Here is a 26,644-nt window from a genome sequence, read left to right on the forward strand (position 1 = left end):
GGACTCAGGGGTTGGATCTCTAGGTCACTCCTTATTAGGCTTTGTCTCTCTGGTCAGGGTAGGCATCCTGTCAACCAAGGATTCTAGTCAATTCACTGAATGACTAATTGTGGAATTTTCTAAAGCTACACAAATCTATTAAGTCACATAGTTTCTCCTTATTTATACCATGGTTTCCTTTAAAAAATATCCTTGATTTGTACTAGATAGTTTGGTAGTCTAGGAAGGTTCTGGAAAGCCAGGATTCTAGAGTCATGGGCTTTTAGGCATTCTGTCTTTGCCTCATGCTTCTTCTCCCTTTGCCCTGGCCTCCTTGTTCTGAGATGAAGAACCCTGGCTGGACTCTCATCTCTCTTTCCCTGAGGAGAGGATCCTTTCTCTGATACATTTACTTCTATTATGCACTCATACAGCCATTTGATTTTTCATTTTCAGTATTCAATACATTACATGAAATATTCAACACTTTATTATTAGATAGGCTTTGTTATATGATTTTGACCAACTCTAGGCTAATAATGGTAGTGTTCTGAGCATGTTTAAGGTAGGCTAAGTTATGATGTTCAGTAGGTTAAGTGTATTAAATGCAATTTCAGTTAATGATATTTTCAATTCATGATGGGTTTAACAGGATGGAACCCCATTGTAAGTGGAGAAAGATTGGTATCCAGATACAAAGACGGCTATAATTCTTATTATTTGTTGTTTTTGGATAATCCGAGAGTAAATTGCAGACATGATATAGAATATATTTCTAAGGACATTCTTTTATATATGTATGCTAAAATGATCAAACCAGAAAATATAATGTTGATGCAATTCTATTCTGATGTATACTCTGTGTTTAAATTTTACCATTTATCCTAATAAATAATTATTCTTTATAACAATCTTTTTTTCCAATCTAGGATCCAATCCAGGTTCACATGTTGCATTTCTTTGTCCTGCCTCTTTTGTCTCCTTTAATCTGATAAAATTTGTTAGCTTTTCTTAGTTTTTTTATGATACTTTTGAAGAGTGAAAGCAGGGCAGCCCCAGTAGCTCAGCGGTTTAGTGCCACCTTCAGCCTGGGGTATAATCCTGGAGACCCAGAATCAAGTCCCACATCAGGCTCCCTGCATGGAGCCTGTTCTTCCTCTGCCTGTGTGTGTGTGTGTATGTCTCTCTCTCTGTCATGAATAAATAAATAAAAAAAAATTTTAAAAGAGTAAAAGCACTTATATAGACTGTCCTCCAATTCGACTTTGTCTTATTGTTAGCCTGTGATTAAATTCAGGTTATTCACTTTCGTCACGAGTACTATGGAAGTGACATTGTGTCCTCAGAACTTAACATTAGGAGGCACATGATGTCATTTTGTCTTATTGGTGATTTTAAGGTTATGTCTGCCATTGTAAAGATACCTCTCTTTTTCCATTTCTAATGAGTAAATGATTTGTGGGGAGATAGTTTGAGATGGTATAAATATCCCATTTCAGAACAAATTTCACTAATGGCTTTAGCATCCGTTCATGATTCTTGCATAAATCCAATTATTACACTGTTATTATAAAATAATGATTTTCTGTCATTCCTATGCATTCATTAGCTGACATTCTACTGTAGAAAACAGCTTCCTCTCCCACCTTCCTTTCTTCCCTTTTCTATTTATTATTTGCACACTTATATGTACATATAAATTTCCATAGAAATTCACTCATCCTGCGTTCAGAAATTCTCTTTGAAAAGCAAGGGGTAGGGCAGCCCGGGTAGCTCAGCGGTTTAGCGCTGCCTTCGGGCCACGGCCTGATCCTGGAGACCCGGGATCGAGTCCCACATCTGGCTCCCTGTATGGAGCCTGCTTCTCCCTCTACCTGCGTCTCTGCCTCTCTCTGTGTGTCTCCCATGAATAAATAAATAAAATCTTTAAAAAAAAAAAAAAAGAAAGAAAGAAAAGGGGTAAAGAGTGCTTGCCTTTGAAGATACTGTTGATATGTATACATTTCGTGGATTACCTCTTTTTGATGCTCAAATTGTTTTTGACTTGACCGATAGGAGCCATTCCTTAGCTTTTAAATTTTGAGTATTTTTTAAAATGCTGTTAAGAGTAATTTTTGTGAATACAGTAAAAAAAAACATGTCTATGATATTTGTTGAATATATTTAAGAAGAATACTTCTAAGATGAAAACAGAGGGAGGCAAACCATAAGGGGCGGTTAACTCTAGGAAACAAACTGAGGGTTGCTGGAGGGGCAGGTAAGCGGTGGGATGAGGTAACTGGGATATGGACATTAAGGATGTAATGAGCATGGGATTTTATATGCAACTGATGAATCACTAAATTCTACTCCTGAAACTAATAATATATGTTACTTAAATTGAACTTAAATAAGAAATAAAAAGCAGACTACTTCTTAAAACCAAATTTTGCAAATTGGTGAATGTAATGAGCTTTAAAAATCCATTATTTGAATAACTGATTCTTGAGTCAATTTGGCTTTCTGCCATTGGTACTCTAGGACCTATTACTATTTGTATGAAAATAGCATCCCAGTGATCTTGAAAACAGATTGATCAAGACAAACATCTTCAGGTTTTTTGACTTTTAACATATTACTTCAGCAAGCAGTACTAAGTAAGGCCATTACACTTATGTGACTTATTGAACCCTCATACTAGATCTTTTTGCGTATTTGCCAATTTTTGCATTTGGGCCTCAGAAGCACAACATTGGATTAATCACAATCCTTGGTTCATGACATACTCTCCTCATTTTCCATGCATGGCCCATTTTCATTTGGTTATTTTATTTTATTTTTGGTCATTTTAAATAACTAATTATAATTAGTTATGACTTTTAACTAATTAGTCATTTTGAAAACTGCATCTATAAACCCACCACTCAAAACAAAACTAGAACAGAAAATAACCCTATGACCTACCAATTTCACTTCTTGGTATGTACCCAGGAGAAACCTTTGTTTATATACAAGAGGACACATGTAAAAGAATAATAGTAGCACTATTTATGATAGCAAAAACCTGGAAACCCAAATGCCTATCAATCAAAGACAGCATGAATAAACTGGTGTATTCACATAATGAACTATTATGTAGGAGTCAAAATCAATGAACTACAGTGACATATGATAATGTGAATAAATCTTATCAATGTAATATTAAGTAAAAAAAACAAAGGCCCCAAAGAATAAATACAGCTCAATACCTTTTTTATAAAGCTAAAACACAAAAATTAAAAATACTTTCTAGGTCTATAAATTGATGCAAAAAAACATATATAAAGGAAAGTAGTGTAATCATAAGGCAGAGATTCAGGATATGACCATCTGGGGTGAGGCAAAACAGAAAATGGGAGGGGGGACACATGGCTAATGTAGGTTATTATCAATTTATTAACTGACTGCTTTCAATATATGTAAACCCAGACTTGGATGTAACTTTTCCGAGAACTTTTACTACAGAACTGAGACTTTTTGCAATTTTAGTTCCAGAATTTCCTGATAAAGCAGACTGACTTTCATGTAAATATGCTAAGATCATGTGGCATTAATTTGGGATTACAATATATGCTAAAATATTAAGATCATACATTTGTATAAATAGAAGGCAGTGAAATCCCAATAACATTGCCCCTTTGTAAAAAAAAAAAAAAAGTATAACCCTTTAGTAGGAAAATATGAGAAAGTTTGAACGAAGAGTATTTTTTATATAAATGGAAGCTGGAAATCATAACTTGCATTAGAAAGCTCCTTCGTTTCACTTTTAATTCACAAAAAAAAAGCTTTCTCAAGTCTGAAAATTCCTGGAAGTCATATATTATTTTTATTTATTTTTTTGAAGATTTTATTTATTTATTCATGAGAGACACAGAGAGAGAAGCAGAGACACAGGCAGAGGGAGAAGAAGGCTCCGTGCAGGGACCCCAATGTGGGACTCAATCCCAGGTCTCCAGGATCACTCCCTGGGCCGAAGGCGGCACTAAACCGCTGAGCCACCCAGAAGTCCTCTATATATATATTTTTTTTTAATATTTTTAAAAATTATTTATTTATTTATTTATTTATTTACTTATTATTTATGATAGACATAGAGAGAGAAAGAGAGAGAGGCAGAGACACAGGCAGAGGGAGAAGCAGGCTCCGTGCAGGGAGCCTGACGTGGGACTTGATCCCGGGTCTCCAGTCCAGGATCATGCCCTGGGCCGAAGGCGGCACTAAACCACTGAGCCACCCAGACGTCCTATATATATATATTTTAAAGATTTTATTTATTTATTCATGAGAGACACACACACACACAGAGTGAGAGAGAGAGGGGCAAAGACACAGGCAGAGGGAGAAGGAGGCTCCATGCAGGAAGCCCAACGTGGGACTCAATCCCGACTCCAGGATCACGCCCTGGGCGGGAGGCAGGTGCTCAATCGCTGGGGCACCCAGGGATCCCCGCCATATATCATTTTTAATAGAGTAATTAGCTTTCCATGGAGCTAACCTAGATCCCCCCATCACTGAGTAGTACTGATTCTATCGCTTTACCATTGCACTAATCTCAGCCTCCTTGCTCCCTACCATCCTACTTCAGGCCTGGAACTTGCAGACGAGTAACCCAAAGGCACATTTAGCCTACAGACGGACCTTTTTTTGGCCTGTGTCATGTTTACGATTAAAAAAAAAAAAAAAAAAAAAAAAAATCACCAATATTTAAAAACTGGAAGTCGTACTTAAAAATGCAGACTCTGCCTTCTCTTGCAAAAGCAGAATATCGAGCAATTTCTAGTCCAGGCCTGTATGCCCATTTTGCAACACTGGTTTTAGAAAAAGTGAGAACCTATCTTCTTGGATGAGTTTTCCGGCTCAGAGCGTTTCTGCCATTCTCCTACAAGCAGCTCACTTCGCTCCTTGGCATTGCCTGCTTGGCCTCTATAGGAATTTCCAGTCTCCCCTCCTATCCATTCTTCAGCTCTTAGATCTCTGGCAGGGTTCACACCCCATTCCCTCTCCACATCGTCAGAAGCAGTTTTCAAAGCAGGTTTGGTCAAATCGCTTCTTGATTAGCTCCCAACTGTCCTAAGGGTAAAATCCAGAGTCCTCAGAATGGCACAGTCCTGATCCAGGGTGCCAGCTCACCGACCCCGAGCATCCTGTTCCCCACCTCCTTCCCAGCTCTTACAATTGGTAACCAGTACTTCCCAAACCGGCATGCTTCCTTATGCTACTGTTTCCACTTTCCTCCTCCTGGCCAATGCACACTTATCCTTAGAAACTCGACTCTGACATCAACTCTGCAGAAAACCTTCCCCCAAAGCCCTTCCCCCTCCTGCTCTTCCTTTGGGATCCCAAAGCAACCTGTGCTCTTCAGTTTGCGAGCTCTTCATTACAATGTTTAGGGTCCCTAAACATACTACCGACGGGAGGTAAGCTGGGGCGGGCTGAAGTTAAGAGCCGCGTTATTGGGGATCCCCGGGTGGCTCAGCGGTTAGCTCCTGCCTGCAGCGCAGGACGTGACCCCGGGTCTCGGGATCGAGTCCCGCGTCAAGCTCCCTGCGTGGAGCCTGCTTCTCCCTCTGCCTGTGTCTCTGCTACTATCTCTGTATGTCTCTTATGAATAAATAAATAAAATCTTAAAAAAAAAAAAAAAAAAGGAGGGGACACCTGGATGGCTCAGTGGTTGAGCATCTGCCTGCAGCCCAGGGCGTGACCCCGGGGTCCCGGGATAGAGACCCGCGTCGGGCTGCCTGCGTGGAGCCTGCTTCTCCCTCTGTCTCTCTCTATGTCTATCATGAATAAATAAAATCTTAAAAAAAAAAGAGAGAGAGAGAGAGAGAGAGAGACCTGCGTTATTTCTTAGCCTAGACTCCGGCCTCCGTCAGGTTCCAAAGGTGGAGACGTTCACGCCCGGGCGCGTTCCCGGGACTAGGTTACGGCCGCGAGCACGCCTCCGGGATCTGCGTGCGCGGCCTCGGATTGGACGGAGCGGTGGATGCCGGGAGCGACGGAGCCTTTCGAAGTGCTTGCCGGGAGTTGTAGTTCTCGGAGCCGGAAGTGGGGGTGGCAGGGCTGGAAACCGCAGCTGAGACAGCAGTCCCCGCGCCTCGCTGTCATGTCAGCCCCGGCGTAGCGCAGCGCCCTGAGCCCACCCTCCGAGGGTGCCTCCTCGGTTCCGTGGTGGGGGAGGGGCTTCGGGAGCCCCGAGGGACGAAGTGGCAGAGACGCCTGTGTTCGGGGAGGAGGCGACGGTCGCAGCCCCGGATGCGACCCGAGGGCGCGGGAATGGACCTCGGCGGCTGCGAGGAGCGCCTGCCGGAGGCGAGCAGGTGGGCCCGGGGCGGGGCGGCGGGGGCCACGCGGGCATCGCCCCTCCGGGAGCGCGGGGGGTCCGGAGAGCACCCGCGATGGACGCCAGGGCGGCTGCTTCGGGCCGCTTGTTTGGGAAGACATTGGGAGAAGACGGGGATGCAGGACGGACGAAGGCGCGGGTGTGATGAGGGTGACGGAGGGTGGGGACCACACGGAGGAGGTGGGTGTGCAGGGAGCCTGGGTGACACTACAGGTGGGAGAAAGGCGCGCGGTGCACGGCCCGGGGGGCCCGCGGGGACGAGGCTGGCGTTGCGAGCGTTCCCGGGCGCAGAGGTGGGGCGTTACGGGCCGCCCCGAGAGCAGCTCGGGGTCGGAGGCAGCGACGGGCGTGAGCGAGAAGACCGGGAGGAGGGCCCGTGTCTGAAAGTGGACGATTGTGAGTAATGGCCACGGCGTGGGGCGGGGCGGGGCGGGGGGGGCTTGCCGATGAGGCCCCAGGTGCGGTGCCCGCCTCTCCCTGTGGTTTCCTTTTCACCCTAAAACCCTGCAGTCCTTCCCCCACAATGCGATTAAGCGATTTCGCATTTATTTATATGCAACGGTTGTCACCCAGTTCGTGCCCTTTAGAAACGGACGGTTTAAGATTCTACAAACTACTTTGTTGTTGTTTTTTAAGATTTTATCTATTCATGAGAGACACAGAGAGAGAGAGAGGCAGAGACACAGGCAGAGGGAGAAGCAGGCTCCATGCAGGGAGCCCGACCCGGGACCCCGGGGTCATGCCCTGGGCTGCAGGCAGATGCTCAACCACTGAGCCATCCAGGTGTCCCCTCCTTTTTTTTTTTTTTTTTAAAGAGATTTTATTTATTTAATTCATAAGAGACACACAGAGAGAGGCAGAGACACAGGCAGAGGGAGAAGCAGGCTCCATGCATGGGGCCCGATGTGGGACTCGATCCCAGGACCCCAGGGTCACGCCCTGGGCTGCAGGCAGGTGCTAAACCGCTGAGCCACCCGGGCTGCCCATCTACAAACTACTTTGACTCAAACGGCGACTTATTCCCAGTCGAGGTGCCTCCCAGATTTAGGGTTTGCGTCAGCAGGAAATTAATGAGATGTTGTGCCCAGGTGAAGACCTGGCTGTTCTTAAATTTGACTCCTTTTTTTATGTTGTGCACGGTTAGCCCGTGGCCTGCTGTACAAGATGAGGACTGACAAGACCCGGCTCCTGCTTGAGATGCATGAATGATGAGTTCAGTGAAACTGAACGTCTTACTTCTCTTTTCCATGGTTCAGTTTCTGCTTATGCATATTTGGCTATTTATTCTTCCTCCAGATGTCTGTCAAGTGCTTCATGTAAAAGCCCCATATACATTCTCAAAAGGGTTTTTGGTTCATTTTCCTTTTTTCCTTTTACCAGGTCATGTGGGACAGGCTGGGTTGGAAATTCAAGTTCACATTTCCTCCCCATCTAGCTGGACATCTAGCTGGGTTATTTATTTAATGTGTTTAAACAAATACTTATTTCTCACATGTCAGGCACTGCTTAAGAGCCTTGTAAGTATTAATTTATTCACTCCTCATGACGACCATATGAGACAGCTATTACTGTTATCGCCATTTAATGGATGAGGAAGCTGAGACATGAACAGGACAGATAACTTGACAAGTTCATACAGTGAATCCTGGTGGAACTGGGATTCAAGCCCAAGCAATTTGGCTCCAGATTCTGCACTTTTAATACACATACTCTGCTGCCTCCTATTATGCTAATATACTGGGACAAAGAAATATATAAGATAGTGAGCTTTATGGCATTCTTTGCCAGTCATTCAGGCCAGTAGGACAGCTCCTTTGCAGGTATATCTTTCTATTATTTTTTCTATGCTTGCCTCTTTAAAAAAAAAAAAAAAAGATTTATTTACTCACTTGAAAGAGAGAAAGAGCTCACATGACCAAGAGGAGGGGGCAGAGGGAGAGGGCAAAAATCCCAAGCAGAGTCCCCTCCGAGTGTAGGGCCCAACATGACACTTTGCTCGATCCCACAACCTTACCCGAAACTAAGAGTGGGTTGCTCAGCTGTCTGAGCCACCCAGGCGCCCCTCCAATGCTTGCCTCTTAACCAAGCAACTCTAGTCAAAATTTAATTTCTGAGGACACCTGGGTGGCTCAGTGATTGAGCGTGCCTTTGGCTCAGGGCGTGATCCTGGAGACCCCGGATCGAGTCCCGCATCAGGCTCCCTGCATGGAGCCTGCTGCTCCCTCTGCCTGTGTCTTTGCCTTTCTCTCTTTCTGTGTCTCTCATGAATAAATAAATAAAACCTTTAAGAAATTTTAATTTCTGCAGTGGGATTATCACCACAAGGTCACTGGTATTGTTGCTATAGCCTACTCTTTGTTGATGGCTGGTTAACTGAGAATGTGGTTTTTTGTTTTGTTTTGTTTTGTTTTTTGTTGTTGTTGTTGTTTTTGAGACTGTGTTCTTTAATGAGGTTTCATGGCACCAAAGGTCTCAGCTCCAAATAAGACAACTGTCATATACATACCTGTGCCTGAGAATTGAGGCATTGTGGTTGGGTCATTACTAACCTGACTTTCTACGGTCAATAAAATACTCAATGCAAAAAAAAATCTTCATGATGAGATGGCATCCTTTTTATATATAAAGGATAAGCTTAACATATTTTCTGAAAGTAGTTGATGTAGTGAAATGTGTATAAGCCTTAAAAGCCAGAGAGACCTCCATTTGAATCCTAGCTCTACTGCTTAATTTGGCTCATCCATTTTAGTGGGAAAAATAATGCCTTCCTAACTAGTAAGTTGTGAGGTGTTGATAAGATAATGTGCGTGAACCTCCGCATAGAGTGCCTGGTATGTACTAAGTGCAAAAAATGTCTACTTCTGTCCCCTCCCCAGTTTTCTTGAAATAAGGGGAGTGTGTGCTTTTTTGGATGTTTTTTTCAGTTGTACAGCTTGTTCTTCCTTCTTCCATGGCTCCTTTGTGTTCAGCACACTGAGGATTGAGGTGTTAGCCTAGCTTTTCACTTTATCCTTGGAGTGTAGTTATTTCGTGGGTTCCCTTAATTTTCATCTAGCTAGGTAATCACTCTAGCAAAATGCTATACTGCTTAGAGATGGTGCTTCTCTTTCTTTAGTCAGGTAGTAAATGTCAATTGTTTAGAGGTTGTCTGTTGAAACTCATAAACAATAAAAGGAATGAATTTTCTAACATTGCTCTGCTACTCCAGATTGCCTTGGGCTATGTAGTCTGAACTTGGAAGCCAGCTATATGCAGTTTCCTTGTGCAAGGATCCAGTTAGAGTCAAAATTCAAGTATTAAAATACTTTTTAATATCTCCAAACTGAGCTCAGTCCATTGGCTAAAACCTTTTCATCCTCTGTTCTCTATCTCAGTTAATAGCATCTTTCTTTCAGCAAACCCAGAAGCCTCAAAGTGAAATTTGATATTTTCTTTTTCATTTTCCATATCCAAGCAATTACCAGGTCCTATGAATTTTGTTCTTGATTTTTCTCTGGAAGCTTTATTTTTTTTCTCCACTTCCAAATATATTTGCTTATATTACTAAAATATCCAGGGAGTATAGCATTGCTTCAGGCATGACCAAATGTAGGTGCTTAAACAAGAATTTGTCCCTATCCATGGGCTCCTCTTCTCTATGTGGTAGCTTCATTCTCAGGCAGACTTTTCTACAGGATAACCCGAAGCAACTTCAAGTTTAAGATCCCAACCAACACAAAACTAAATAAAATTTAAAAAACAGAACAAAAGCAATCCCAATAGGTAAAACAAGCAAAAATTTGGAGGCTGACTATTTTTGGACTGACCTGAGTTATGTTCCCTTTTTTATAATCAGGGTATGGACTATGCTGCTCAGTCAGGCCTAACTTATGTGTCCAACCCTAGATCCTGAAGCAAGGATATACTTTCTTGGAACTTCATGGACCAGAGTAATTGGCAGAGGGGTGCTTCGCCTGTGGAAAAGGAGGATTCTGTTACCAAAAGAAGGGAACATATAAACAATATATTCATCGAGGACCCTTATTATCTCTATCTCTCATTGTGGACTCAGGCCCTCCCAGTCTGAACTCTGACCCTAATTCCAAACATCTGCCACACTGCCACCACGTTAATTTTTTTTTCCACCACGTTAGTTTTTCAGAAATAAAGTTACTCTAGTATTTTGCTCAGAAAAGTTCAGTCCTTTCTTATTGAAAATAGAAAATAGTCAAAACTCTTCTCTGACATTTAATCTGTACTTTAATCTCTACAAAGTTCCCAGTTACAAAACCATGGCATTCACTCACTCTTACAGGTCCTTCCCCACCATTCTCATTCTTGCTTCTCCACCTTCCCTGCACTCCCTCCTCCTTTGCCTGGAAGGCTATTAGTCATCTTGTAAATAATGCTCCTTTAGAAGGCATCCTTGACCTGCCCTCCTCCTTTTCTCTTTGGAGCACTTCTCTCTGCATAGCATAGTTATGTAGGTGCCCATTTCCTCCTTTTCATTCTGAATACCTTGGAAAATGGGGACTTTTCCCCTTTAACCACTGTAAGCCCAGCGCCCAGCACAGTGCCAAACATGATCGATGTTCAATGAATATTTATTCAAGGAATGGAAACGTTAACCATTTGGTCATGCCTCTTATAGTTGGGCAGGTGCCAGTGGTACTGTTGCCATTGGAAGGGCCTCTTTTTTCCCCTTTCTCCGTATCCACTTTTACTTTTTTTTTTAAGTTTTTTTTTTAAAGATATTTTTTAAAATTTTTTTATTTATTTATGATAGTCACACAGAGAGAGAGAGAGAGAGGCAGAGACACAGGCAGAGGGAGAAGCAGGCTCCACACAGGGAGCCTGACGTGGAACTCGATCCAAGGTCTCCAGGATCACGCCCTGGGCTGAAGGCAGTATAAACCGCTGAGCCACCTGGGCTGTCCTCGTTTTTACTTTTTTACATTTATCTTCATTTTCTATTTTCTTCCCTTTCTGTCTCTTTTTTTCTTTAACCATGCTAAGGGTTGACAGTTTATATAGAACTAGTAAGTAAAGCAGGAGGATCAAATAATTTTTGAGCAATCCCTACTGCTAGTCCAGTTATTAGTACACCTACCCCCATTGCCCACTGCTCCCCCCTCCAATATACCCTTGAAGCTTTGGAGGAAAAATGCTATTGTCAGAACCCAGCAGAGGGAGGCCTATCAGCAAACAGCAGGAACCCTAAACTGAAGCTTTTCTCAATATCTATCCTCCCGACAGCTCTTCCTGTGCTTTTTTTTTTTTTTTTTTTAAGACTTAACCATTTATTTTAGAGAGCGAGAGAACAAGCAAGCTGGGGAAAGGGCTGAGGGAGAGAATTCTGAAGCATACGTTGCTCTAAGCCCAGAGTCTGATATGGGGCTTGATCCTAGGACTCTAAGATCATGACCTGAGCCAAAACAAAGAGTCAGCTGCTTAACCAACTGTACCACCTAGGCACCTCTGTTTTGTTTTTTATAGCTGCTTTACCACTTATTAAAAGGAATCGTTTTGTGTGTGTTTTGTAATCTTTCCTCCCTAAATTTCACCAGCCTACCTGAATGATTATAGACCAGCTGTGTCCTACATAGTAGCCACCAGCCACATGTGGCAATTTAAGTTTAAATTAATCAAAATTAAATAAAATTTAAAATTTCAGTTCTTTAGTCATGCTAACCAGATTTCACATGCTTAATGGCCAGTGTGGCTAGGGGCTGCTGTATTGGACAGCACACATAGAATTTCTAGAATCAGAAAGTTCAATTGAACAAATCTGTTACAGATTTAAATCTGAGTTTTTCAGGAAACAACTAGGTCATGCTTATATGTTTTTAATTCCTCTGCATCAGTCTCATTTGAAGTTTAACCCACATTTGATTGAGAGGAGAGATGATTATTTAAAGGAAATCATAAATTATTAGTGACTAGGGACTTGACAAACTATCCTCAAAATTTGTAGGGCCATGAAATTCACAGAAAACCTGCTAGATTGTAGGAGTGAAGAGATGATTGTTTTTTTTTAAATTAGAAAATAGCAGAATCCCATAATTTCTAAAAGATTCTAAGACAGTCTATGACTGTCTATGACTCACTTGGAAGCTTTTGCAAAGAAAGCTTTAAGATCCATAACGTCATTCACTCTCCACCCCCTTCAGTACCATGACTTTTATTTTTGCCTCCTCAAGAGTCCTTTGAGAGTTTTAAAATTTCCAGGTGTTTTTTTTTTCTTTTTTTTTACTTATTTGTTCTATTTTTGTTATTTGCTCACTTTTTTTTTTAAAGATTTTATTTATTTATTCATGATAGACAGAGAGAGAGACAGAGACACAGGCAGAGGGAGAAGTAGGCTCCATGCCAGGAGTCCGATGTGGGACCCGATCCCGGGTCTCCAGGATCACGCCTTGGGCCTAAGGCAGCACTAAACCGCTGAGCCACCTGGGCTGCCCATTTGCCCACTCACTGTCTTACTGCTCTTGGGTCAGAGAATATTCCTGTACTGCTTTGGAGGATTGATTGACTTTTTTTACTGTGTGTACCTTAGTACAAGGCTAGTTTTTGTGAATGTTCTGTGCTTTAAAAAAAGTGTTCTTCAGGATGTAACTTTCTAGATTTAAAGAACAACTTTATTATATGTAATACTATTTAGCTTTTCTAATCACTTTTTTACTTTTGGTTTTCATGATCTGAAAATTAATCTCCCATTACCATTGTTTTTTCTTTTCTATTTTCAGTTTTCATTTTTTAAGATTTTATTTTTTAAGTAATTTTCCACATCCAAAGTGGGGCTTGAACCCATAACCCTCAGATCAAGAATCCCATGTTCCACTGACTGAGCCAGGCAGGTGCCCCTCAATTTTCTTTTTATGTTTTCTGCAGTTTTTGTTTTGTATGTGTTCTTTCATATATATGTGTATTTTAAAAACGTTTTGTTCACTTGAGAGAGAGTGTGCATATGCAAGTGTACACACAGGGTGGGGAGGGGCAGAAGGAGAGAGAGAATCTCAAGCTGACTCCCCACTGAGCACAGAGCCCAACTTGGGGCTGGATCTCAGGACTCTGAGATCATGATCTGAGTTGAAATCAAGAGTCAACCATTTAACCGACTGAGCCACCCAGGCGCCCCTGTTGTATATATTTTGAGGCCATGTTATTAGATACATAAAAATTAGTGAGAGCTATCTCTTCATTATGACTTGTCTTTTTTAATGATTCTTGCCTTGAATGCAACCGTGATGTAATATCATAATTTCTGCTTGCCTTTTTGTTTGATTGGCTATTTTGTTTTAAATAGTTGAGTTTATTTCATTGACTTTTATTTTTAGTTCATATCTGTTTAATATTAATTCTGTCATTTATTTTTTTAAAGATTTTATTTATTTATTCATGAGAGAAAAAGGCAGAGACACAGGCAGAGGGAAAAGCAGGCTCCCTGCACAGAATCTGATGTGGGACTCGATCCCAGGACCCTGGGATCACATCTTGAGCCAAAGGCAGATGCTCAACCACTGAGCCACCCAGGTGCCCCGATTCTGTCCTCTTTTAAAAATGATTTTTTTAGGGCAGCCCCAGTGGCTCAGCGGTTTAGCGCAGCCTTCGGCCCACGGTGATCCTGGAGTCCCAGGATCAAGTCCCACGTCAGGCTTCCTGCATGGAGCCTGCTTCTCCCTCTGCCTGTGTCTGTGCCTCTCTCTATCTCTGTGTCTCTAATGAATAAATAAAATCTTTAAAAAATTTAAAAATAAATAAAGATGATTTTTAAATGTTCTTTTGCTCTTTCTTTGCCTCAGCAATATTTAAGATAATCTAGTTTTAGTTGTAATGATGATTAGCTTTTACCCTAAAATAGTATCCCTGAAACTGGAGACAACTGAAGCACTGTCTTTCCTCCTGTGCCTTTGCTATGGAAGGGGTGGTGGTGTGTCTCCTTTACCTTGCTTATAAAGCACCCTGCTACCCAGACAACATAAGATGTGACTGTAAGGTAATGAGATTGGCTTTCTTCTATGACTCATGAAATTAACTTTATTGTTTTGCAATAAAAGCTTATGTTTCTACCATTCTATCAAGTAAGCAGATTTGAGTCTCTGTTATATACAAGGTACCTCCAAATCTGAGGAAGTCTTCCTAGCTTTCCTGTATCAACAAGAGTACCCTGAGCATAATCAGGCCTTGGAATCTGTGCTTACTGAGAGGAGACTTGACCCTAGTTTAAAAACAGTTGAGATATTCTTTAGATGCAGAGCACAATGACAAGTCTTAATTTGTGTTGCAGACTGTCCAATCCTAGATAGTTTTTGGTAGATTTTTCTCTGAGGCAGAGTGGGTAAGATTTTATTCAGGTGCCCCTTCTGATATAGTTGGATTTATTATACTTATGCAATGGAAATTCAAAGAGGGAAAAGGACAGAGAAAAGAGAAGGAATATTATTATGTACTCTGTGATGATGCTTCCTATAGATCATCAATTACACTGAAGGAACTGAAGCTTAAAGAATTTAAATGGCTTACCAAAGGATGCATAGCTAGTTTGTGGAGATCTAGGATTCAAATTTAGGTTGCCCTGACTATGAACCTTGTTCTCTTTCTGATGCATGACATTTTCTACTTCCTTCTTATTTTTTTTTTAAGATTTTATTTGTTTATTCATGAGAGACACACAGAAAGAGGCAGAGACATAGGCAGAGGGAGAAGCCGGCTTCCTGCAGGGAACCCGATGTGGGACTTTATCCCAGGACCTCAGGATTACAACCTGAGCCAAAGGCAGACGCTCAACCACTGAGCCACCCAGGAGCCCCTCCCTCCTTATTAAAGCACAAAAGAAATAGAAAAGATACAATCTCTGTCCTTCAGGAAACAAACCGCATTCAATAAAAACAGCAATTTTTTTAAAGGATCATCAGGAGGAATGGTATATTGACAGCATTTATTATGAGGTTTCTAACAAAGGAATTATAGCTGGTCAGATTATTTAGAACTCCTTAGGAGAAGGTTGAACTAGAGCTGAACCTAAATCCCTGAATGAGACAAGAAGAGAAGCCTTTAAGTGGAAAAGTCTGCATAAATAAAATCATGGAAGTAGGTAATGAGGTTGGCATGTTTATAATAGAGTTTCATAAGGAGAGAGACTATTTCAAATTGAGGAGTACTGAGTGGGAAAGTTGGTATTTAGATTGGGGCTACATGATGGAGACTTTTTGAACTCCATATGGAGGGGTTACATACTCAGTGGTTAGGTTTCTGACAAGGGATTTCCCTTTTGGTAAATCTGCTCATTGTTGAAATTCAATAAATTTGATATCACTCTAATGTTGTATAATTGATGATGTCTTTGTTGAATAGATTTGGAGTTACAGGCATGTCTAGGAATACTACTTATTCCCTCCTAGACATTAAGATTCTGCTGTCAGCCATTAAAGAGATGGGACTATCCAATGGTTAGATTTTCCTAGGTCCCCCAGAGCTGAGAGACTATAATAACATCAAGTATGGCGTTTTTTGTTTGTTTTAAAGATTTTATTTATTCATGAGAGACACAGAGAAGTGGAGACATAGGCAGAGGGAGAAGTAGGCTCTCTGTGGGGAGCCTAATGCAGGACTTGATCCCAGGACCTTGAGATCATGACCTGAGCCGAAGGCAGACACTCAACCACTGAGCTCAACACCCAGGCGTCCCAAGCATGTTTTTTCTATAAGCATATTATTTACTTAACATCATAAATATTTAACTGCATACTCTATAAGTTAAACACTGTATAATTAAATCCAGAAAATATGGAGCCAGATAAGAAGAAAATTAAACATAAATGTGGTAGTCTCTTGGCTACTTAAGTGTTACCAATAATTATTTCACTTAACTATGTTTTCCTCTACTTTAAAGAAGGAACTTACTGCTTCTTTTCAGGGAGTGTTTTTTGGTATTAAAATTCCCAGGTGTTTGCCTGACCACAGTCTTTCAGCACAAGATGCCCTTGCCACTTTGGTATTTAAAAAATCCTTGATGGTACTTTCCAGCCTCTTGTTTGCTCCTAACATTTTTTAGATTACTGATCTTTCTTGAATTGCTAGAACTGTTTAAGAAGAGCTAAACAGTTTCTCTATACTTCCCTCATAGAACCAGAGGTAACTATTACATATCTCTTATTTCTCTCAGTATTTTTTTAAATTTTTATTTATTTATTCATGAGAGACACACAGAGAGAGAGGCAGAGACACAGGCAGAGGGAGAAGCAGGCTCCATGCAGGGAGCCCCATGTGGGACTCGATCCTGGGTCTCCAGGATCACACCCTGGGCCGAAGGCAGGCGCTAAACTGCTGAGCCACCCAGGGATCCCCTTCTCTCAGTATTTTTATGTGAGATCATAAATATAATTTTATATTCTGCCTTTTATACTTTGTTTTAAAGGTATTTCATTTAATTTCAAATTGTCGACATATAGTATAACACCCAGTGCTCATCTCATCATGTGCCCTCTTCAGTGCCTGTCACCCAGTTATCCCATCCCCCTCCCCCCGTCCCCTTTGCCTTGTATACTTTAACATGTCGTTAACTTTGGAAACTGTTCTTAATCAGAAATTTTAATGGTTTCCTGATATTCCACCATTTAGATGTCACATACCTTTCTTCACATTTCAGGGATCAAATCATTATCTGACTTGGGACAACCTGACCTTCAGTCTTGATTTCAGGTAGATACCACAAGTCATTGCAGATAAATGGCACACTGTGGAGGGGATATGCCAATAAGTTGAAGCTATTTCCTTGTACGACTAAAAAGGGCACTGGGGATCCAAGATATGCTAATATATATTTCTTGGATTGAATCTCACTTTACAATTGCTTATTGTGTATTTACTGTTTGTCATAAATTTCAGTTATTTGTAGTGATTCTGAAAATTTTTTACTTATTTATTTTTTAAGATTTTATCCATTCACTCATGAGAGACACAGAGAGAGAGGCAGAGACACAGGCAGAGGAAGAAGCAGGCCCCCCTGCAGGGAACCAGATGCTGGACTTGATCCCAGGATCCTGGGATCACACCCTGAGCTGAAGGCAGACGCCCAACAACTGAGCCACCCAGGCGTCCTTATTTTTAGTGATATCGTGTTAGTTATAGGGCATAGCACTTTTTATTTTATTTGTTTATTTTTTACTTTTTTATTTAAATTTCAGTTAGTGGGCAGCTCTGGTGGCTCAGCGGTTTAGCGCTGCCTTCAGCCCGGAGCGTGATCCTGGGGTCCCAGGATCGAGTTCCACGTTGGGCTCTCTGCATGGAGCCTGTTTCTCCCTCTGCCTGTTTCTCTACATCTCCCTCCCTCTCTCTCTCTCTCTCTCTCTCTCTCTCTCTCATATGAATAAATAAATAAACTCTTAAAAAATAAATAAATAAATTTCAGTTAGTTACATAGTGTCATATTAGTTTCAGGTGTACAGTCTAGTGATTCGACACTTCCATATATCACCTGGGGCATAGCACTGTTTTAAAAAAATAAAATTTGTGGGGCACCTGGGTAGCTCAGTTGGTTAAACATCTGACTCTTGATTTCAGCTCAGGTCATGATCTCAGGGTCATGAGATCCAGCCCTGCACCAGCTCTTCACTGAGCATGGAGCCTGCTTAGGATTCTCTCTCCCTTTTCTTCTGTCCCTCCCCACCCTTTGCATGGCACTCTTTCTCTCAAATAAATAACATTTGCTTGTACCTTTTCTGTTTTCACCTTGAGTGTTACCTTTTTAAAATTCTAGTATAGTTAACTACAATTGTTATATTAGTTTTAGGAATACAATATAGTGATTGAACAATTCTGTGTGTTAGTGCTCATCGTGATAAATGCACTTTTTAAAAAAGACTTTATTTATTTATTCTTGAGAGAGAGAGAGAGAGAGAGAGAAGCAGAGACACAGGCAGAGGGAGAAGCAGGCTCCATGCAGGGAGCCCGATGTGGGACTCGATCCTGGGACTCCAGGATCACGACCTGAGCTGAAGGCAGGCGCTTAACCAATGAGCCACTCAGGCATCCCAATAAATGCACTCTTAATCCCCTTTACCTATTTCACCCATTCCTTCCACTAACCTCCCCTCTGGTAATCATCAGTTTATTCTCAATTAAGAGTCTCTTTTTTGACTTGTCTCTTTTTGTTGTTGTATTTGTTTTGTTTCTCAAATTCCACATATGAGTGAAATCATATGGTATTTTTCTTTTTCTGGCTGACTTATTTTATTTAGTGTTATACTCTGTAGATCCATCTGTGTTGTCATAAATGGCAAGATTTTTTATGGCCAACTAATATTCCATTCTGTGTGTATGTAACTACATCTTCTTTATCTATTCATCTGTCAGTGGATACTTGAGCTGATTCCATAATTAGGCTATTGTAAATAATGCTGCAATGAATATAGGGTTGTATATATCTTCTCAAATTAATATTTTTGTATTCTTTGGGTAAATATCCAGTAGTGGAATTCCTGGATCATATGGTAGTTCTATTTTTCATTTTTTTTAGGAACCTCCATATTGTTTTCCACAGTGGCTGCTCCACTTTGCATTCCTACTGACAATGCATGAGAGTTCCTTTTATTCCATCTCCTCACCAACACTTGTTGTTTCTTGTATTTTTAACTTTAGCCATTCTGGCAGGTGTAGAGTGATATCTCATTGTGTTGTTTTTTTTTTTTAAGATCTGATTTATTTATTAGAGCACAAGTAAGAGAGCACAAGCAGGGGGAGAGGCAAAGGAGAGGGAGAAGCAGGCTCCCCGTTGAGCAGGGAGCCTGATGTGGATCTCAATCCCAGAACCTGAGGATCATAACCTGAATCAAAGACAGACACTTAATCGACTGAGCCTCCCAGGTGTCCCTTCACTGTGGTTTGATTTGCATTTCCCTCATGATGAGTGATGTTGAGCATCTTTTCATGTCTGTTGGCCATCTGTATGTCTTCTTGGAGAAATGTCTATTCATGTATTGTGTCCATTTTTTAATTGATCATTTATATTTTTGGTGTTGCGTTTTATAAAATTTTTTAAGTTTACCTTTATTCTGTATGAGCATACAACAAATATAAGTGATTTATGTCGTTTATATTCTTATATCTTAGAATAAGAGCCACATTCTTTTGTAGTTTTGGTATCTTAGGGACACTATAGTGTGGGGAAATAAAGTTCCTTAGCTTTGTCCAGAAGTTGGTAGTAGATCTGAATGCTTAGGTTTCTAGGATTCCAATGCTCTTTACATAATTTTGGAATCAAAGCCTTAGGATGTTAGGGTACTTGGTATTTGCTTTCAGAATTTATCATGATGTTTTTTGACAGTTAAGCTTTTTTTTTAAAAAAAGATTTTATTTATTCATGAGAGACAGAGAGAGAGAGAGAGAGAGGCACAGACACAGACGGAGGTACAAGCAGGCTCCATTTCATGCAGGGAGCCTGACGTGGGACTCGGTTTCGGGTCTCCAGGACCACACCCTGGGTTGAAGGCGGTGCCAAACTGCTGAGCCACCGGGCTGCCCATACAGTTAAGCTTTTAAGATCAAGAATAAATCAGAAATATTACTCAGTCATCAAAAAGAATGCAGTCTTGCCATTTGCAAAGACATGGTTGGAATTAGATGTTTTGCTAATAAGCAAAATAAGTTCATCAGAGAATGACAAATACTATATGATTTCACTCATATGTGGAGTTTCAGAAACAAACAGAAGAACATGGAGGAAGGGAAGGAAAAATAAAATAAGATGGAAACAGAGAGGGAGGCAAGCCATAAGAGACAGTTAACTCTAGGAAACAAACTGAGGGCGACTGGAGAAGAGGTGGGTGGGGGATGGGGTAACTGTGTGATGGCCATTAAGGAGGACCTTGATGTAATGAGCACGGGGTGTTGTTTTGTTTTTTTTTTCCAGTTTTAAAAGATGAATTTTATTTTTCTTTGAAGTACATCATATGCTTTTTGTGCTAGGATTTTTTAAAAGTTCTTTTTAATTTTGTAATAGTTTTACTAAGGTACAATTCACATGACATAAAATTCACCCTTTTAAAGTTATATAAATGGGTTTTAGTATATTTACAAAATTGGAGCACGGGGTGTTATATGCAACAGATGAATCACTAAATTCTACCCCTGAAATTAATAACAGAATATATGTTAACTAAATTGAATTTAAATAAAAAATTAAAACAAGAATAAATCAATATAAATCAGAACATAGATATGCAAAGTCACTTTAGGAAGTGAAAGTGATGATTGTTAAGTAAGTTTATTGTGATAATCATTTTACAACATGTATGTATATCAAATTGTTATGTGATACACCTTCAAGTAATATAATATGTCAACTATATCTCAGCAAAATTGGGGAAGAAATGGAACAAGTGAGTTTGGTGTCTTGAATGTTGAAAAATGTAAGGTTAAGGAAACCTGGTATCTCCCAGTTTGAATAAGTTCTTGGTGTTAAGGCCTTGAGAGCAGAAGACCAGTTTGAGGTTTATCTGGCTTTCTCTTTTTAGAGGACACTCTTATTCTGGACCTAGCTTCATTCATTTTATTTTATTTGTCTTTACTATACTCATCTGCTTTTAAAAATGACTCAGAAAATGTTAGTTTTGAATACTGATAGGATTAGAAAGGATTTCAATTTAGGACCCTTCTACTTCTTTAGGTATTTACATGATGTAAAATAGTTATGGTGAAAGTTCCCTGAAAAAATTATTCCCATGACTGTCCTTGAAAAGTAAAAAGAGTAGTATTTATAAGAAATGGAAGGGCAAAGTAAAGTGTGCAGTATGACAATTTTTAGACTTTTCCTCTCCAGTACTTCACATGGTCCAGAAGAATAAGCCAAAAGTTGACTGATTTGGGGGCATGTCCCAAAGTGGCTCAAGTGCAAACAAAGCATTTTTTATTAATTTTAGCATAAAAACTATGGGGAGAAGTCATGAGAAATTTGTATTCTTAACCATAATATTGGTATGCAGGTATGTGTACTTAGTACATGGAAATATAGTGATTAAAAATTCATTTTTTACTTTATTTGGAAAGATATTTCTGGTTTTGAGCAAATGCCCTCATTTCTTCATATATTGCTCATATACTATCATTTCCAGAAATGGATCTTGATGGGTCACATTCCTGGAAACGCAGGGTTATAGGTTACTTGTATGAGAATTAAATGAGATAATAGATGAAGATAATATGCCACATTAAGAGTGAGGGTTGGTTGGTTGGTTGGTTTTTAAATCTTAGTGTTCTTTACAACTTAAGTTCTCTCAGAATTGGGTCTTGTGCCTAAGTAAAAAATTAATAAGAGAAAAAAAATTAATAAGAGAGAAAATGTTAGGATGTGGGGCAGGAGGCTTCTTGGCTTAGACTTTCTTTGACATGATTAGGATCAGGTGCAACAAAGTTAACTAACCATTGGTATAATTGATGCCCTTGCAGGAGGGAGCACTGGCAGTTGCTGGGTAATTTGAAGACTACTGTGGAGGGTTTGGTGTCAGCCAACAGTCCGAACGTCTGGTCCAAGTATGGTGGCCTGGAGCGGCTTTGCAGGGACATGCAGAGCATCCTCTATCATGGGCTCATCCATGACCAGGTACGTAAACCTCTTCTTTTTTGCCAGATTGGCTGTGTCACTTGTTGGAAAGAAACAATTGCATTAAGTTGTTGGCAGGGAGAAGATGAAGGCCACTGGTCTGTGAGCGCTTGAGGGTAGGACTGTAATATGATGATGATGATGAGAACAATAAGGACAATAATGATGAATCACTAGGATTTTTCTCTTAGGAGCACCCAAAGACATATCTGAGAAGTATTTACAGAATATTGTCAGTTTTACAATCCCCCTGAGCATCATTTTGTAGGTAACTGGCTGATTCTTGGGAATGGTAGTTTTAGTTATAGCTTAATTTTTTTAATATAAACTTCATTGATGTTGAGTTTCTTTTCTATAAAATATCTTCAAACACTCCAAGAAACTTTGAGTATTGATAGAGTGGAATGTAATAATACTTAATGGTTTTTGTTCCATCTTTTGCAATTACTCCATTTGCAGTGTTTTGAATCAGCTTAAGATCTGGATAAAATTGTCAAGTGAGTCATTGGCTCTGGTGTCCTCCTACATTAAAAAAATCAGACCTCACAAATATGTGCATAGTCATATGTTTCCAAACAGTCATGCTCATTCCATGTCAGTGTCCTTGGAGCCAAGCTTGCTTGTCTTTTCCTTTTTTAATGAGAATTTATTCTCAACTAGACTAGCAGTCACATAAAGAGCTAGTCAAATAAATAGCATTAAGGTATTCAGAGTTAATAGGATTTAATATGCTATCTTCCCTTCTGCAAATACATGTATATTACTTCTGAAGTATCTTTAAACTAATATTCCTATTGGATATTTTCAGAATTCAGTGGAGTTGTCTTAGGTTAGATTTTCTTTATTCAGAATAAGTTCTGAAAGTGATGTGCTCTCAAAGAGTTTCTTAATGGTTATTATTCTTTAAACACCAGTCTAGGAATTTGGAGGCAGCATTGTGTGGTAGACTGATAAAAGTCTTTGGAATCAGATAGAACTTGGATTGAAATCTAGACTCATTGCTTAGGTCCTTGGGGAAAAAAATGACATAGTAGTTACATCCATAGACTTCTGAGTCAGACTGTTCATATTTTAATCTCAGCCTCAGTACTATGTGGTGTTGGGTAAGTTACCTCTTTGTGTCTCTGTTTACTGATTTGTAAAATAAGATAACACTAGTACCTACCTCATAGGATTATTGTGAGGATTAAAGAAATGATATACATGAAGAGCTTTAAAAAACATAATTTGAGGGCAGCCCCGGTGGCGCAGTGGTTTAGCGCCGCCTGCAGCCCAGGGCGTGATCCTGGAGACACTGGATTGAGTTCCACGTCAGGTTCTCTGTATGATGCCTGCTTCTCCCTCTGCCTGTGTCTCTGCCCCTCTCTCTCTCTCTGTCTCTATGAATAAATAAATAAATAATCTTTAAAAAAAAAACATAATTTGACAGGTGATCTTAACTATTAGGTAATATTAACTTTTGAGGCTTGCTTTTCCTATCTATAAAAATGAGGATAATATTATTTACCTCATAATGTTTGATGGAAAGATTAAGTGAAATAGCATCACATTTGCCTCGTGCAGTTTGTGGCATACAGGAAAATAACACGTTTCTTTCATTTTTTAAGTTTTAAGTTACATGTAGTCCTATGAAAAAAATAATTATGAAGACTGGAATTTATAAAACAAAGAAGTTAACCCACTGCATTCTGGTTTTTGCCTATACCACTAGTGATCTTGCTACTGAAGTTTAAGTAAAATGATGTCCACATTACCAGATCCATGAACATTTCTCCTTTGCACAGGGTCTGAAGTTCTTTACTGTTAACCATCATCACACCTTGACTTGTACCGCATTATTATCTTCTAATGATGTAGAGTCCCTCTTCCTCTTTTCTAAAAATTAATGTTAATTCTAGGTACATTGTACCTAGAATGCTTTCGTAGTTTGCTTCCCACTTAATATTTTATATACCCAAACTTTCATTTCAGGTCACTCCAGAGCTTTCCATGTTTCCCAATTTTTTTTTAAAGATTTTATCTATTTATTCATGAGAGACACAGAGTGAGAGAGGCAGAGACACAGGCAGAAGGAGAAGCCCCCCTGCAAGGAACCTAATGTGGGACTTGATCCCCGGGATCACACCCTGAGCCGAAGACAGACACTCAACAGCTGAGCCACTCAGGTGTCCCCTAGAGTCCTTCTTCTACTTCTGTGACCATTCCTTCTTAATTTCTTTCCCTGGAATCTCTTCTTTTTAGATTTTAGCTTTTAATGGGATTCTGTCCTAGGTCATTATTTCTTCTTACTTTGTATATTTTCCTGGAACAGCCTCCTTCACTTGCATTGTGCTGAAGACCCCCAGCTAAGACACCTCTGCTGAACTCCAGTTCCATAAGACTAGCTGTCTGCTGTACATTATCATCTGTCTGTCTGTCATACAGGCCAAGCACAGCATGACCCAAAAGACAAACTTATTTTCTTCATGAGATTTGCCCTTCCTCCTATTTTTAACACTAATTTGTGGCATTGCCAGCTACTCAGTCACCCAAGCCAGAAACTTGGGAATCATGCCCACGTGTTTTAAAAAACTCAATGCAAGTTTCCCAGACAGATGACCAAAATAACTACTAGATTAGTGTCGCCACAATTTAGTGGTTAAGCACTTGCATCTTGATAGCAAAAAAGGTCTTTTCTTGGCTCTGTTACTAATTTTATATTGTTAGCTAGAGTAATCACTTTACCATATTACAGGACAGTTTCACCATCTGTGCCAGAAAGAGAAAATGTCCTAATGAAATAATAAAGTCAGTGGGATTCCAAGTGAGGGATGATTGATAAATTCAAGACAGTATTAACATAGCTTGTTACAATTATTAATAAATGATATCTGTGAAAGCATGCGGTCATCAGAATGAAAATTATTAAAGTATATGGTTATCTGCAAAATAGCAGTGTTAATAAGTGAAAACAGAGTGAATCAGGCAAATCTGTCCTACACACTTTTCAACTACAGGCGCTAATGGAAAGAATTGTAACCAGAACATCCATACCCATTTCACTGCTGCTCTATTCTGCTTTGTGAAGACCTAACAATTAATGTCTGTGTTAAGGACTTATTTTTCCCTTTCATTTCCTCCCAAAAGATTAAGGCTTTCAAAGGCTTCTGGCTGCTGCGTCATCATGAAGCTATTCTGGGTGTTGTGCCCTTGGAGAGGGGGAAGGGATACAGTGATTCATGCTGGTCATATCTATTCTGTGCTTTCATAAGGACGTGTTATGGAATGTGAACTTATTTTTTTTTAAACAGGACCTTCTGAAAGCTATAACATCATGACCATATTTTTAGAGGGCTCTCATTTTTCCTGACAGCCTGAATCTGGGCTACCTTTTAGTTTTCCCATAAGGAAAGGCATATTTGATCTTTTCTTTTCTGCTGCTTAGTTATGTGGAGACACTCAGTCCCTAAGATTCCTCATCTGAATGGGAGAAATAAAAAGAGCCCCCTCTTTTCCACTACGAAGAAGAAACCTCTTCTTGGCAATATAGGCAGCCTGATTTTTAAAAATAACAATAACAACACAGAAAAAGAACAGTTTTTCTTTTCTGAATGTATAGGTAATATATTTTTATTTGTTGAAAATTTGGAAAATACGAAAAAAAATTTGAAGAAAGTATCACCCTCAAGTCAACATCAAGTATTATCACTCTTTAACATTTTGTAGATCTTATTTTTTTCAGGACGCCTAGGTGGCTCAGCAGTTAAGCGTCTGCCTTCAGCTCAGGGCATGATCCTGGAGTCCTGGGATCCAGTCCCACGTCGGGCTCCCTGCTCAGAGCCTGCTTCTCCCTCTGCTTGTGTCTCTGCCTCTCTGTCTCTGTCTCTAGTGAATAAATAAGTAACATTTTTTAAAAAAGATCTTATTTTTTTCTATACACTTATGTGCTTTTTAAAATATTAAGATTGTATTATATTTATCATTTTGTAACTTTAAAATATTTAATTTTTAAAGTAAACGATACATTTGTATGGTTAAAAAAAACATATATTTAGTGAAATATCTTGTTTCCTTCCAGTCCTGTAGGTAACTACTGTTTACTAGTTTCTTCCCAGAAAAGTTTTGTTTATAAAAGATTTTGTGAATAGTTTTCTTTGCTATACCTCCTGATTTTTTAGATAAATAAAAGCAATTATAAATTGCTATTCTGCACTTCTGTTTTCTCACTTGATGTATCTTGTAATTCATTTCAAATCATTATGAAAAGCACTTTTTCTATTTTACAGCTGTCATTTTATAATATTCCATTGTATGTATGTACCATAATTTATTTAACCAATCCCCTAGTAATGAACTTTTAGATTACTTAAAATCATTTGGAGTTAGTAACAGTACTACGGTGAATAAACCTCGTGTATGGGTCATTTTGTCCTTTACCATAGGATATTCCTAGAAGTAGAATTTTTAGGCTAAAGGGTATGTGCATTTCAATTTTGAAAAATATTGCTGAATTGCCTTTGAGGAAGTTACATCTGTTTAAACCCTCACCAATAATGTATAAGAGTATTTGCTTCTCCATACCTATACCAATGTAGGGTGTTATGAAACCACAAACTATTGGCAGTATGAGGGTAAAAAGTTACATTTCTCCTATTCTGAAAAATGTTTATGTGGGCCTTTTTTTTTTTTTTTTTTTGGTGAACTTTTTCCTATTTCCCCCCATTTTTCTTATATTGTTAGTCTTTTCCTAT

General features: G+C 39.7%; 1 protein-coding gene across 16 annotated transcripts in view; it reads left to right on the top strand.

The window, feature by feature from the left end:
• Positions 1–26,644, top strand: part of RUBCN (rubicon autophagy regulator) — a 64,583-nt gene that overhangs the window by 4,462 nt on the left and 33,477 nt on the right. For 14 of the 16 annotated variants that reach the window (XM_025474320.3, XM_025474355.3, XM_025474329.3 and 11 more), the window contains exons 1-2: positions 6,025–6,314; positions 21,761–21,914. In XM_025474320.3, coding sequence (XP_025330105.1) covers positions 6,250–6,314; positions 21,761–21,914 — 219 coding nt within the window. In that variant the 5' untranslated portion in view covers positions 6,025–6,249. Of the gene's footprint in view, positions 1–6,024; positions 6,315–6,582; positions 6,734–21,760; positions 21,915–26,644 lie in introns of those variants that run through there. The other 2 variants (XM_025474420.3, XM_025474412.3) reach the window with 2 other exon arrangements.

The sequence above is a fragment of the Canis lupus genome, chromosome 33 (assembly GCF_003254725.2).
Source record: "Canis lupus dingo isolate Sandy chromosome 33, ASM325472v2, whole genome shotgun sequence".
In the NCBI taxonomy this organism is placed as follows: Eukaryota; Metazoa; Chordata; class Mammalia; order Carnivora; family Canidae; genus Canis; species Canis lupus.